At 39.1% G+C, this 15,462-nt stretch overlaps 1 protein-coding gene across 1 annotated transcript in view; it reads right to left on the bottom strand.

Moving 5' to 3' along the window:
* Positions 1 to 15,462, bottom strand: part of ITGA8 (integrin subunit alpha 8) — a 120,397-nt gene that overhangs the window by 21,312 nt on the left and 83,623 nt on the right. Inside the window, exons 26-27 of the mRNA XM_074574578.1 lie at positions 11,596 to 11,721; positions 8,145 to 8,258 (exon numbers count right to left, since the gene is read on the bottom strand). Coding sequence (XP_074430679.1) covers positions 8,145 to 8,258; positions 11,596 to 11,721 — 240 coding nt within the window. The remainder of the gene's footprint in view (positions 1 to 8,144; positions 8,259 to 11,595; positions 11,722 to 15,462) is intronic.

Genomic DNA, 15,462 nt, shown 5'->3' with positions numbered 1-15,462 from the left:
ACTGGAAGGAGCAGGACCTGTGGTTTGCAATTCAAGCTGAGGACTTCATTATGGCTCAGAGGAAGGGGAAGAAGGAATTTGGCATTTGTGAATGTCAGTGCCTAATGGCCAACAGTAGGTAGGCCCAGACCCAGCTACACTGGCCTTTTGAGCTTCCCTTTGTGCTAGAACAAGCAGAGCCTGCTCTTGTGTGCATCGCTGAGACAGTAGTTTGCCAATATCCTGGTAAGTAGGCAAAACATGGCCATCCCTTGTGTTGCTTGGGTGGTAGATCCCTGCTGGGGTATTTATTAAGGCTTCTCTCTCTCTACACACTTTTGTTTAACAAAGAGATTTTTGAACTGAAGCCTTTGTTTTCTTTAACAGTTGCGAGACACAGAAGCATCCAGAAGTGAAGGAAAGTGTTCCCAATAAATATTCAGTTCTGTGTTTCCCTAAGTACAATTGAGACAAACAGAAATAATGTGGAAAGTGCTGGAAAATCTTGGACAATTTGAAGGAGAGTTCTCTAGGCTCCAGTGGAACGCTGGTGGTTTCTGCAGGAAACTCAAGCAAAGACCTGATGTCTCCCCAAAGCATCTTTAGGGCACATGGAGGCATCCTGGTCAGAGAACAGACTAAAATGCAGGGACAAATCTGTCCCACAGGGAGCTAGACTGAGGGTGGGAGGAACAAAACTTTCATCAGCTTAAAGAAATCTGACAGGTCATTGTTCTTCTGCAGGTTTGACGAGTTTACTGGAGAGACTCCCCAGTCTACCCAGAGAATGACTTTGTTCCATAGCCTCTATGGAGCATTGTTCAACCTCTGAAATACTTTTTTTCTGTCTAGATGTAGCCCAGCGAAGCCACCCAATCTGAAGGGTATGTGCTTTCTCTATTGCAAGCTGCATGTTGCGGTGGAATTTTCCCCCCAGAACTTAACGTCTGTTGCATATGGAGTTCAGTGCTGTTATAATATTGGCCTTGCTTGATTAAAACTTGTTTCTCTTCATGTCTGCTGGAGTCTGGCATATTTTAGAGACAAGAGGGTAAGCAATATGGTGTTACCTTTTAAATATAGGCTTTGGGAATTCATTAGCTTGCTTTCTTTGACCCATACCTCCAAAACCCTGAACTACTGCCAATAAATAGAGTAGCTGACATAAATGCTGAGAGTAGAGGTCATACAGCTGTTTGTTCCTGTATTAATTTGTTAAAAAATGTATGTATGACCCTGTGCGTGGTCAAAAAGTACTTGTGCTATTTATAACAAGAGGGTATGTCCACCCAAATGTATCTGTGACCAAAGACAACACAACTCCTGAAAATCAACACATCCTCATCTCTGTCATTAACTTCTTACACTCCACATGTTTTATCTTTTACATTCATTTAAACAGACTATTTTACATTATAATACAGGCAGATATTTTGTTGTGATTTCAGAACATTTTAATATACAGATCTTAATGGTTATCGATTTAAGATGTTTGTTTCTTCATACACCTGACATTACCTATACTTTAGCACATCTAGCAAGAATCTCATGTTCTGCTCTTGTCAACATTTTGACATTATTTTAAATAACAACGAATGAAAACAAAACTAGCCCACACCCAAAAAAACATCCAGCTAGTTCAGTCCAGTGCCAAGGACTCTTTCTTTCTAGCCTTCATTCCACACAAACAACCAAATCCACTATAATACAGTATTTTCGGCCACACACAGTTTTCTTTTTTACTTATTTTGTTTTTTCAAATAACAACAGTTGTTTGACGTAAAGGCAAATTTCTTTGATGACTTCCTCCTTTTGTTATTACATGTGGCTTGCAGGGCAGTGCATCAAATTTATGGCTTTTAATTCTCAGTCTGAATTAAAATCATCTACTTAAACATTCATATATGACTTATATATGTCAGTTAATGAGAGAACAAGATATCTCTCTGACGAATTTTTCTGATGCTTCCCCACTTCCATCCACAGAGAGGGAATTTAGGCTGGCTGCAGAATAATGCTTTGAAAAGACTAAGCAGGCTTCCCTTGACTAAGGTGTTTTCCACTGGACACGGAAAGAGGTTCTGTGCTGGGGGATGCTGAAGATAGAAACTATTGTTCCTCGGGGTCATATCCCACTTACAGATGGAGTAATTGCTCCCATAGTAAAGAGGAGAGGGGGAAAAATGATTGAATAAAGGAGCCTGTACAAGAGCTAGATCTCTTGCTTGTCTTGGACCACCTACACCAGTGTCACCTCTGTTCTGACTTCCAAGCCTCTGAAACACACGTGTGCTGCACAGAGGATAGTCTGTGTGGCCCCACTGCACTGGTTATCTGCATTCTGCCTCCAATGGCCTTTGTGCAGCTAAACGGAATCCTTGTCCCGAAAGCGTTACCTGGCCTAGAGAATTTCTACCACGCTAAAAAGAGTCTCTGAGTTCACCAGTAGTAAAATGTGGAGATTCCCAACAAAATTTCTCATCAAGAAAGTACAATTAGAGCATGCACTTTAACAGTGATGATAGCTCCAGGTGCCAGGCAATGAAGGCAAAGCACGATGAGAGGACTGGGAGGACGTCTAGCTGATGGCTCAAAACCCAAGGTATTACATCAGGCTCTATCTCATTTTCTATACCCTTCCAGACATCTCAATTTCTTTTTATGTCCTTGTAGAGGTTCAGCTTCAGCAGAAGGGAAAATCATCCTTCTATAAAGCAGGGATATGGGGTTTCTCAAGTTGAAGAAGGAATTGAATTAACTTCTTTCAGTCATGAATTCTCTAATCACTAGACTGCCAGCTCTAGCTTCTGCCACTGAATTTTGAATAAACAAAGACCTCTTTAAGTCTTTCAACTAATGCTATAGGTACCTCCTGAGTAATTTTTGGATTCTGCCTTCTGAAAGGGTGGAAATATTCCCACTTAATTCTTATTTGTGTGCCTATCCTCCTGACAAGGGATAGCCCTCATGCACCACCCTGATGGTTAGTGCAAGTCAATTTGTCTGAGGCACCTCATTGTCTCCATATGCTGGATAGGGAGACTGAGTGTTTATTTTCAGGTTTTGGATACCAGTCTGGGGTCAGGCACTTAAGATGTGGGTGTTGCAGCGCTCATCACCTTCATTATGTCAAGCATATATTTCCATTTTTAGGCAGCTAAAAAGAAATGGGAGCAGTGCATGTTCAGAAACACTGAAATAATAAGTATTTAACAGAGAAGCCAAAACAAGGCTTTGTGTACTAAGGGAGCACCTGATTACAGTGTGGCTGCGATGTTTCTGTTGCTTCTCAGCTTTCTCAGATTTAAATTAGATTTTTCTCCCTTCTAGGTATTAAAGTTCATGCAGTCAGGGGTGCCAAATTCGAATACCTGTATCTGTCTAAAAGTCAAGAGAGAAATAATACAATTATAGTCAGTAACATTAAAATAAAATAAAATAAACTTCAAACCTCTTGGGAACCTTGCACACCCTCTCTGTTTTCTTTACTGCCTCCCCAGGCTCTCCCAGAAGGAGATTTTTATCATTGTGAGGAACTTTCAATACAGGCTGAAATAATAGTCAAGAATGAGCTGAGTTCCACTTCCCACAGTACTATAAGTGTCCAAAGAGCTTGGAGCCTGGAAGGATGTCGCAAATCAGACAGATGGTACAGATTCATCATTTAGAAACACATTTTCAAAACAGATGTTTTACTAGCCAACTCCTAAGTCTTATATTAAAAAGTACCCATCAAAGAATACTGGGCAAGATCCCCTTGGATCTCCCTCTGATGACTCAGAAATACCATGATTAGACAAATGGGGACATAATAGAGGCCTAACAGAACACAACGTAACGTAACCATATAAGGTTGTTTCTCTTTTGCACGAATAAGGCTATTATTTGCTTGATCAGCAAGTCTGAATCCAAAAGTCAGCTTTACTAGAGGGTTCATATTTACAGCCAGACTTTGAAGTTAATCCAAAAAAGTCTGATTCTTCTTGGCCTTTGCACAACGTCTGTCTCTATCTTTGTTGGCTGGTTGGGAAATTCGGGCTGCTTTATTTACTCAAACATGTCTAATCATGGCACGTCATTTAACTGTTATTTGTTATGGGAGTTTGGGTTTTAAGGTGACAGATTACAACTGTTAAGAGGCAAAGGGGTCAGCTGTTGTCAGTTAAACTAAGTGGAAGAGGAAGGAGTCACTCAATACGTGACTGATCTTCTGTGGCAACAAAATATACACGCTGATCCATATAACTTCAATGAGAAACATGAATTATTTCATCCTAGCATTCATCAATCACTTTCAAATTCTTCTCAGGTCTGCATTAGCATATCTATAAGAAGAAAATACAGAATGACAGCATGTTCTCAGCTTTAATAAGCACAAACAATTTCTTCTGCAGATGACTGTATCTTCATTTAGATTATAATACATTAAGCAATGTTGTATGTCACCATTATCCTGCTTTCTTTAGCTTATGAAAAGTTTGTACATTAATTGCATGTGCAAAAGAGTCTGGGATGTTGCTGTAGAAACAGCAACTTTTCCTCTAAGTTTCTTTACAAAACCATGACTGTGGGGTTCACTCTGGCCCTTGAACAGTCCTTCCCGGTTTGGAATTACCACATCCTGATTATTTTTACTGTATTTTCATCCTCAGTTTGAATCTACAGATTTCAGCCTTGCTAATAGCAGTTGTTTTTTAGGCATACTTCAGTTTACTTCTGGAATATCCTTAGGAACTAGCAGTTTACAGGCTTGCTAAGGGCCAATTATGCCCTTTTTAGGAAACTAATTGTGCTCTACAGTCTTTTATGACGATGGCTGTATAACTGTTACTTCTAAAAGGGGCTGTGAAAAAGGGAACTGTTTTGAAGTGAGTGGGAGGAAGGCAACCAGATCCCATCACACTATTTGCTCTCTCTCTCTTCTCAATATCTAAGTTTACACGTGAAGCAGGGGTCATGTTATTCTGGCAGCTTCTTAGACATAAATGGGAGGATGCAACAGTTCTCTGGGGACTACCTTTTTTACTTAGAAAAAAATCCTGTTGCTTTAAGTGGAGTTTGCTGAGCTTTTACAAGGCTTGCAAGTTACTATTCAAAGGAAACAGAAATGTTTCCTAAGGATACAGATAAAAGGTAAAATCGCAGCCCACAACAAGCCTTGTAAGGATAAGGGTATGTAAGGACAGTGGAGTAAGCAAAAGATGTACTTGTAGGAGTGTTTGCCATGAGGTCTCTGCACCTAGGGAGTCAACAGGATGGCCCCTGGCAAGTCTACATCCTTGCCCCTGCCCACGGGCTGGTGTAAGGTTCCACAGAATCACAGAATGGTCGGGGTTGGAAGGGACCTCTGGAGATCATCTAGTCCAATCCCCCTGCCAGAGCAGGGTTACCTACAGCAGGTTGCACAGGAACGCGTCCAGGCGGGTTTTGAATGTCTCCAGAGACGGAGACTCCACCACCTCTCTGGGCAGCCTGTTCCAGTGCTCTGCCACCCTCAAAGTAAAGAAGTTCCTCCTCATGTTTAGGTGGAACTTCTTATGTTCAAGTTTGTGCCCGTTACCTCTTGTCCTGTTGCCAGGCACCACTGGTGCCTGGCACTACCTCTGCCTTGAGCTCACCAAGTGAATGGAGGTGCAGGCATAGCAAGCAGGATTTATTAAGGAGCAAGGAGGAGCTAAAGGGACTGCAGCACTGGCGTTGCCTGGTGGGTTTCCACACATCCGTGTCCCAAGGCACAGCTTTGACCCTTCTCCACCATCCAGATCAGAAGGTGGGCAGAGAAGGTGTTTCACATCAGCTGGATAAAGCATACCCTGAAGATACCTCTCTGTCTTGTCACTGGCCACAGAATTAGGCAACTAGCTTTGGCACCTAACTTTCAGATGACTAAAATTAGGTAAGATGAGTCCCACAGCTCCGGCATTAAACATGACACTGAATTTCATGTAGTTATCCTTGTTCTGAACCTAAGTCAGTCTAACTAAGCTTATATTCTAGAAACAGATTCTGCCTTTATTAAGAGTCACTAAGAAAAGGAGACTTCATATCTTCTGTAGCTAGTTTGTTCCAACTGTTATACATCCTCTGTCACCACCAAAAACTCAGAGAAACACTCTCTGTTTCTCATTAAATTTGTTTAGCTTTAATCTCTTACAGTTATTTCTTGTTACATACTAAACTGGACTTAGAAAAACTTTTATAAGGCTATTTCCCACTGAAATAACTGTAAATAGCCTAGAAAATTGGCATCTAAGGATCTGTGCAAGGGGTTTCATTTATGTGTTTGTTTTTTCACAAGACCTTGGTTTTGTCCCTTACAGACTTAATTATATTTCACCAGCAGAATGATGAACAGAAAGACTTGATTGGGTGTGAAATGCGTCAAGTACATTTCCCAGCATGGTAGTTAGCTAAGGGAGCTAAGCCTTATCTCTTGCTTGGTGAAGAACATGGGGAAGTTTCACTGTGATATTGCATGCAAACTGCAGTGGTCAAAAATTATCACAGACTGTTCCAGCCAAGGATAATATTTCTGCCTCTCTGCCTGTCTCTATGTGTTAGGAACAGTGAACCAGTGCAGTTAAGTTCTTAACTGAACTTAACAGTACGCAAACGTCAAACAGTCTCTTACTGGAATTAGAAAAAATTGGAATAAAATTCCCATTATATTTCCAATATATGTATTTTTCCTGTGAGTGCAGAGACGCTTACCTACCGGCATTTTCTGTGCAAAATTTTCTAAGACCTTTGCAGAAGCTTACACCAGAAGGTGTCCATCCCAGCTACCCAGATTTGGAAGGCCAGAGAGAGATCCAAGCTGGCAAGCTTTTGGGCTCAAATTTGAACTGGAGCCTGCCCTTTTTTTCCCCACTAGAAGATGACTCACTAAGAAAACCTAAATGAAGTACACACAGTCTAGCCTTTCAGACACCTTTGCTAAATATGCCTCCTCTTAAAATCATTGTATTTGTGTAAGGGAACTGAAGAAAGGATATGAATGTTTCTTGGGATTGATTCTTAACAGAAAGAAAGTGTACTGACAAATCAGGAATTAATTCTCTTAGTATCCGAAAGTATGTCCTTTGTTACTGAGCTAGACAGAAATCACTTTCTCTCAAGCAAGGCCAGATAGTTCTATGCTCTCCTCAGTCATAATGGTGCTAATAGCTGTTGCAGAAGAAACAGAACCACATGTCCTGACAGATAGGTAGAAAAATCTCACCTGTAGTCATAGTCCCATTACACTAAGAGAGACCCGTAACCCCCAAAGTATGCTCCCATTGTGGATTTGGAGCAACAATGGTTAGCTATTGAGCTGGCATTCAACTTTCTGTAAATACTGTCCCACCTGCTCTCTTGTTTCTCCAGAAAAGTGAGTTAAGTGAGAAAGAATTTCTTTTATCTGCTTTCACATTTGAGGAAAGGGAGAAATTATCTTAAAAGGTGTGAGGAGCTTAATACTGCCCAGTGTTAAAGATATGACAGTCACATAGTACTACAGACACATGGCCAGCTGTGAGGTAACAGGTCACAGTGCAATCCCTCTGCCTCATGCAGTGCAAATACAACTCTGGGAGCAGATGAAGTTGGAAATGCAAGAATTTGCAAAAAGAAGTTCCTTTTTTCCCATGGTCTGCACTGTCCCTTCTTTTTAGTGGTGAGACACAGATTGTCACTACATCAGTGTTGTATGTTATATGAGCTTGGTACATATTACTCTTCCATAGATCAATGGACAGTGAATAACAACGAATTTTTAAGCTGGACACAGTGTACACCATATACTGTTTGGCTCCAAGAAAAACCTTTCATCAGGAAAGATGTGATGAATGCAGAGCACATCAGAGAGACCTAAGAGATTGTTGACTTGGTCCAGTCCAGGAAAGCAGAAACAAAACCAGGAAAGGTGTTTAAAAATAATCTTGGAATTTTCAGGTAAGATTCAGAACACAAATTAAAGAAGGAGTGATAGTGAGAAAAAGAAAAGTAAGCAGCATGTATGCGACCTGAACAGGAACAAATAAGATGTTATCTTCAAAGAAAATAATAACAAAAAAGGATTTGCATTTGGCCCACTTAATTTCCTCATTTGTATTCTTAAATATCTAGTCAAATAAAAGATGCAGAGGTCTTTGTGTATAGAAGGAGATTTTTGTGTGCATTACCTCCAGGAATGTTTGGGCCCATAGCCGGGACCTGATTTTTAGCGCTGCACTCTTCCCTCTTTCCAGTTGTCCCACAGTGCAGGAAATTAGGATACACTTCACATTTGTACAGTTCTGTGTACAAAATAAAGGGAAGTCATACCTATGCTTTAAAAATGTATATAATAATTTTTAAGTGCTACAAATTAGCAAAACAAATCAACTTTGCTTAAAGAGCTAAGTAGTCTGAAACCAGTGATTTCATCTAATATACAAGAGATACCCCGTGAGTCACTGTAAGAACTATAAACCAAGGGGGAGATTCTTTTTGCACCACCAGTGAATACAACCACTTACCTGTAGTAATGAAAATAAAAGTACTAATTTTCAACAATATCTGTTCTGAAGAACTCTTAAAATGTCCAGGTACTTATCAATCCTTTGAAGCATGTGCTTTGTCTTCATCTATCAGTCATGTTGTGATTTTAACACTTTTTTTTCCTGTTCTCTGTGCCTGAAGTCTTTATTTATGTTCCTAAATCTTTCCCCTCTTCTAACTCTCCCTGTTTTCTTACTGATGTTTACATTATAGCGGCCAGAACATTTGCTGAGATTCATTAGTTGCTCTACTTGAAACTTGATGTCCATGAAATGTTCCTGATGAGCAGTGATTCTGGCTCACATACAGAGTTGAAGGCAAAAGCCAAGCAATGTAACTCAAAATTATATACTGTGTTAAAGTCTGCCATGAGAATGTCACAAAAAAGGTTAAAAGCTGACTAGAGCCACTGAAGGGAAGGAGCAGAGTCTCATGTGGTAACCACAGAAATTACGCAGTTGTTTGGGGTGCAAAAAGGAAGAAAGATCTCATAGAAAAATTATTAGAAGTGTGTGTAAAAATATGTACAGCTTCATACACACAACTGGGCTTTTACCTGAAAAGCTTTGGTTTGATTCAAGAGGAAGACTGAGGTTTTGATTAATTCACATTTTTATAACAAAGCAGAGAATCCTTCCTGTACAGATGCTTTATTGACACTCATGACAGAACATCTTGAGACCTCAAAAGCAAAGCTAAGTTCTCGCAAGTATATTCCCTCAGGAGAATTATATTCCCTACCAAAGCCCATACTTCAGAAAATGAGATGGTGATGTATGTAATATATATGAAAACACCCTTAAGGAATCCTGTATCTTTACAGACAGCTTTCTCCACAAACCTCTGTCTTATCACAAGTTAAGCAGAAGCCATATGCTTAATCACTGTTTTCTAAATCTGTCTGAAAATGAAACTGTAAACCCTGGAATTTGCAACTATAAATCTCTTTTTGAAATGAATATTTCAAAGTATCTGTTTATTTGGCTTTTCATATTTAAACATCCTCCAAACAGATTTATTTACATTGCAAGAAGGATGAAAGTTGTTTTCATTAATCATAGTGGCCAAAAACACATATTAACAAAATAAATCATTAGCATGCAAAAAGTCTACTTTTGGCTGACATTTTAGAACCTGAACACATATTTCTAGTTTTCTTAGTAATGCATTTAGCCTGTAGTGATTTTCAAAAAACTGTAACATTAGAACTAATGGAAGAGAAATTAAATGTTTAATAAACAGTATAAATACAGGAAGAGGTTCTCAGAACATTTTTCCTCTCTGTGGAAATGCTTTGATGAAAATGAAAATTACTTAAAATTTCTGACCAAAAAAATACAAATTTTAACAAAGAATTACCTTTGGCCAATGAGTCATTTTCCAGAGCAACATTCGCTTTCCATGTATACTTCCAATGTGTCAAAAAAAATATTAATTTTTCTGGATCTGTAGTAGGCAATGATGAAGGCACATAGAAGTGGGGCACGTTTCTAACTGAAGAAATGACATATTGCTTTTCTACGCCCATCCTGGAAAAGTCCTGCTATACATCCCGTGGTAAGCACTGTACCAAATCCTATCCTAATTTGAGCTTATCAAAAGCGTGTTGTACTAGGAGACTGCTCCTCACAGCATCAATTTTCCATTACTAAGTACTCAGCTAAATACTGTCTGTCTACATCAAGCAGCTGAAAAACGCCTGCTTTGTATTTTAAGATGCAGACGCAGTACATAAGAACTTTGTTAACCACTTTCTTCAGTTGCTGCAGGAATTTTTATGTTGGCAGCATATGAGCCTAATCACTGAGAAAGATAGCTGATCATTAAGGTATTACTGAAGAATGGATTAAGTGTTCCGTGGTATTGACTCGTATGTCTTCGAAAGCCCAGGCATTTTTCCTTCAGCCCCAGTGGAATCAGATTCTTCCCAGGGCATTAAGTTGATGAAAGAATTACATAGGAATCAACAGCGATTATTGTTTAAAATGGGTTTATCTGTGATTTTGTTCTTAATAACATTATGGTATTCATTACTTTCAGATGCTATCTTCTTCCTGTTAGAAAAATTGCCAAATTAACTTTCAGAAGCAGAATAATTATTCCATTACTCCAGAATACCTAGGTCTGTGAGGTTCTTTTCTTCCTACCAAATTCTAGTGATGTCAAGGAATTCGAACATGAGCTTGCAGTAAACAGCTTAATAAGAGACTGGAAAGCATGAAAAAAACTCCGCCCAAGGTTTGTAAAAACAGATGGAAAGCACTGACTGCATGAATCCCACAACTGACCTCAAGGCCACCGAATTTGAACACAGCCTCTGGGCAAGGGGAGCTGATACCCACAATGCTGAATTATACTAAAGATGATATACTAAAGACTGAATGCAGGAATGGAAAAAAAACAACCTTCTGAAAATACAGCCAAGTCCAGATACCCAGGTACCAGACTGACTAATCAGAACTATTTTCCTGGGAGAGAGATCTTTGCTCTTGCTCCAGCATTGTCTGGAATGTTAAAAATGCAGTGACCTGTCCCATTTGCCTTGCTTGTGGTACTGTAAGGGGAAAGAGTCCTACCTTTCCTTGTGTATATAAGTACTTACTGGGGGGAAAAAATATACTCCAAAGTATTTGTATGTCAGAACTGTTACTTCACATGAAAATGTTAGTTCTAAGTGTGAGCTACTCTTTATGCAAAAGCCAGAGTGCTAGGAGTCAAGTTAACAAGAAGAGACCTACCGTTCAAAAGTCAGAATCTGAAATTTAATGTGTGGAAGAGGGGCCCATTCTCTAAATCTGTGATGAATTTCTCTGTGATTGACAAGTGTGCCATTGCATGACCACAGAGGTTTGTCTGCAAACAGCCAGGAGTAAGAAAGCCAGGAATTTGGCATGCATGATCTTTAATGTTAAAATCTGTCGATCAAAATCGCTAACCTGTGGCATGGTGATATGTAATAATCAATATTTTAAACTCAGAGGTTAAAAATCACTTAGAAAAAATTTGGAAGTCTGTAAAAAAATTGCAGTCAAGCAACAGCCACCTTGATATACTGTATGCATAGTCCCAGTTTATAATTTTTAGATAGCTCACCAATATTTTTGCAGAGTTTTTCCTGTGAGGTTCTGCCACTGTGACATCCCTTCTTCTGATGTAATGAGAAATTGTGGAATTATATAAAAAAGCAGCAAGTTCAGGGGTGTCTTGTGGAATAGCAAACTGCAAAGAGAAAAAATGTGAATGGTAATGACATACTCATACAATGATTCTAACAGGTTTGTTCCCTTTTCAGTGGTCTTGAATTTTGGATTAACATCATTGCTTTTTCAATTTAACAGCTCATCCATGAGAATATCCTGTCTTCAACTAGGAGCATGATGAGTAATAGCACAGCAAGATATTGCCCAGTTATAGGAATTACAGTAGGTAACTTTTTTTCCCACTTTTTACTGGTGTCAATTTCATTGCTGTACTTAATTTTGTTAGACTCTCGGGGCCAGATTCTGATCTCTATAACAGGATAAATTCAAAGTAGCTGCACGGAAATCTCGTCATTAGTTCAGATCAGAATCTGTCTATTGAAATATAATGATTTTACCAGCTTTAGAATGTAAAAGAAAAAAAAAAGGAAGTCTGAATTTTAGCAACACAAGTTTTGATCATTATTTGTTACAGTTTTGGTAACAATTCAACTTTGTATAATGCAACAGTTTGTTCATTTTTAATCTCATATTAAAATGTCTTCTCTTCAGCTTTATCTTCGCAGATTTTTATTCTCTGATTAAACTTTATTTTTACTGTTGGCAGTTTGTCTTTAATTTCTACACAGAGTGTTTATGGCTTCTTTCAAGAAGCCTCAGGGAATGCCTGGGAACCCAATTGCTACGCAGGGAAAGATAAATTCTAATTCATGACAATCTGATCATGTAAAATCACAATAAAATATATGTGGAAGTTTGCAATTAGATCTCAATGGGAACTCACCTAAATATAGACAAGGCTATTCTTTAAGAGACTCGGATTAAAAAGACCTATATCAGATCCATCTTATCAGTTCGTTTAACCTCTGAACACAAAATACCTTAAACAAATTCCTAAAGAAAATATTTGTAATTGTAAGAAGTGTTGTAGCACTAAAGAGAAGAGAAGAGCTATAAACACACAAAACCTTTCTCACACTAATGCCGTGTAGTACAAATTTGGAAAATTTGTACCATTCATCTGATTAAAATTATAAGGCTAAGGAAGGCACCATTTTGACATTGTCTGAGATCTTCAGTCAAAAGCATCCTACAAAGTGAAAGATATTGAAATTAATTAACCTATGAAAACCTCTTAAGCAAAAATAAGAATCTTTTCTTTTTCCTGTTGTTTAATGAGGTTAACATTGTCTTTTTGCAATAAGGGAACCGTTAAATAGCTAGTAAATCTCTCCCTCTCAGTGTGATAACGTGGGAATTCTCTTTCCAGGATTCTTTCACTAGCACATGTAGGCTTCTTTAATGAAGACAAATTAAAAGAACCGCAATATAATGACATGCCTTTGAAGAAGCCCTCGATATATGATCAGAATTGGTATATATGTAGATCCATTGGAATTTTAAATGATTTTTATATTTAATATTTTTTCATAGATCCTAGAGCGTCAGCATCTTCAGTAGTGAATTATTACAGCAAAGGTTCGAAAATAGCTTCTGTGCTTAAGAGAAAACAAACATGTCTCCTGCAACAATTTAAAAGCAGAATTTCTCCGGTGGCCTACGTGTTCAGGTTAAAGATATTATTTTATCCTTCTTGAGCAAGTAGCATGGAATTGTACAACTCTGTCTCTGTAGCTATATTATATGGCACATATTTAACACACCATACTTTATTTTCAACAGATACATACTCCCTCCCTTTAACTACAATGGACTGTCTCGGTTTCCCCAACAGGGAAAACTGAACTGTTTTTTTCTCCTGAGCCTTGTCACCTTGAGCAGATTTCCAGATCTCTCCAGTTCTTCACTTGTAATTTCAAAACCCAGTTTAGCTTTCTTCTTTTTCTAGGCAGCAATACCCTCTGCTGCAATGTGTAACTCCATCAGAAATGACCTGGAAGAGGACTTTGTATAAAAGCTGTTGTACAAGAGGCATCAGTGACCATTCAAGAGCAATGCATTGGATGGTATTCTTTTGTCTGTAGGCCAGGACTTACACACAGTAATAATGACCCTGCAGCGTGAGGAGACACTGCCTCTGAAAGAGGTTAGTTCCTGCCAGTCATGTTAGTGGATGCACCTTACCCATATGGTGGATTTTAGCTGCTATTTCACTGTTTCCCTGACAGTTGCCTCTCTCGTGGTACTACAGCGCTCAGCTATTGAGAATGTGTCATGTGTATCACTCTGTATTGTCTACCATAGCTGGAAACCACTGCCTATACCTCTGGTATTTATAGGCACAGACTCCATAAAATTACTTTTTGCCATCAGTCTGGGAAAAAACCCCAACTTGTCAGGAATAATGGCTCAGGCCAAAAGTCCATCTAGCTGAGCTGAGATGAAAAGCCCTCTTTTCATCAACACTGCCTTTATGCAGATGTGGAAGGAAGAGTAAGAACAGGGCATGCAAACACAATGCTCTCTTCTAATAACTTTCAGCTTCCAAATGTTTTCAGCTCAGGGACTTCCTGGTCTGCATGAAGGTTTTGTTCATGTATTAATCATCACTGGACTTCTCTTCTGCGAATTTGTCCAGTTTCCTCTTAAAACCATGTAAACTTTTAACCTTGACTACTTCCTTTGGCAACAAGTTTCAGATATCTAATACCTGTCACCATGAACCACCACTTCCTTTTTCTTGTTTTGAATCTGGCTCTACAGGCTTCATTTGATGCTCCGATTCCTGTGCAGGAAGAGGCAGAGAGCAGTCAATCCCCACCCACGCTCTTCCCGCCACTTCTGATCTTACGGATCATATTTGTGCACAGTCACCTCCTCTCTAGACGGAAGTATCCTAGTGTACTGAGTTCTTCTGCAAGTGAATCTTTTCCGTATCTTTGATCAGACCTTTTGCTCCTCTTTACACCTTTTGCAAGATTCATAATTTTACTACCTCTTCACATCCCTCACCGCCTTCAGAGAAAGATAAGCTACAGAAAAGGAAACATCCCCAAACAAAAGCCTGTCCGTCTGTGCACAGGTTTGATTTATCTTTGTGGAAGAAACAAAAAAGCACAAAGGAAAATTTTCTACAAGACAAGGAATTCAACAACAGGGAGGACTGTACTGCTTTAACTGAAACTCAACAATCTAAGTCATTTCAAAGGGGAGATGCTCAAGCACCCTAAGAGAGTGAGGTTCTGAAATCCATAGAGGAGCCAGGCATATAATGTCCTCAGCCTTATTTGGAAATATGAGCCAGGAATCCTGCTGTTTATACAAAACCTGAAGGAAGCTGTCTCTGTATCCTCTTTCCATCTGAAGCACTAGATAAGGATTACATATTTGAAACCTGATTTGTGTATTAATGCTGTTCTCTGCTTTGAATAGCTGAAATAAGGAAAGGACGTTTAAATTCTTGCAATAATGATCGTGCATCTAAAGCCATATTCTGTTAAGACATATGGACCACTATTTCATTATTACAGGAAGATTTCACACAAGCCTCACAAGAACTTAGTCTTGTTTATGTAACAGATGTAATCATTATCAAGTAGGAGAAGGAAGAGCAAACCCAAAAAAACTTAGAAACCCCCCCCCGCCAAAAACATCAAAAAATACATTGCCTGAAAATGTCATTAAGAACTGTGGCGCTATTCTACCCAGGAGCTCTGCCCTCCTGACAGTAATGCTGCCATCTCAGCTTCTTAACTGAAACTTAAACCAGAACACAGTGGGTAGGGAGGGGGGATGCTGAACTCCCTTTCAGGTGCTTGCAACCTGATCTGACCAGCGGCTTTGAGATGCTAGGCTTGCA

Source organism: Larus michahellis, chromosome 2 (genome assembly GCF_964199755.1).
Source record: "Larus michahellis chromosome 2, bLarMic1.1, whole genome shotgun sequence".
Classification (NCBI taxonomy): domain Eukaryota; kingdom Metazoa; phylum Chordata; class Aves; order Charadriiformes; family Laridae; genus Larus; species Larus michahellis.
The sequence above is the reverse complement of the archived record's forward strand: the minus strand, read 5'-3'. Positions and strand labels throughout refer to the sequence as shown.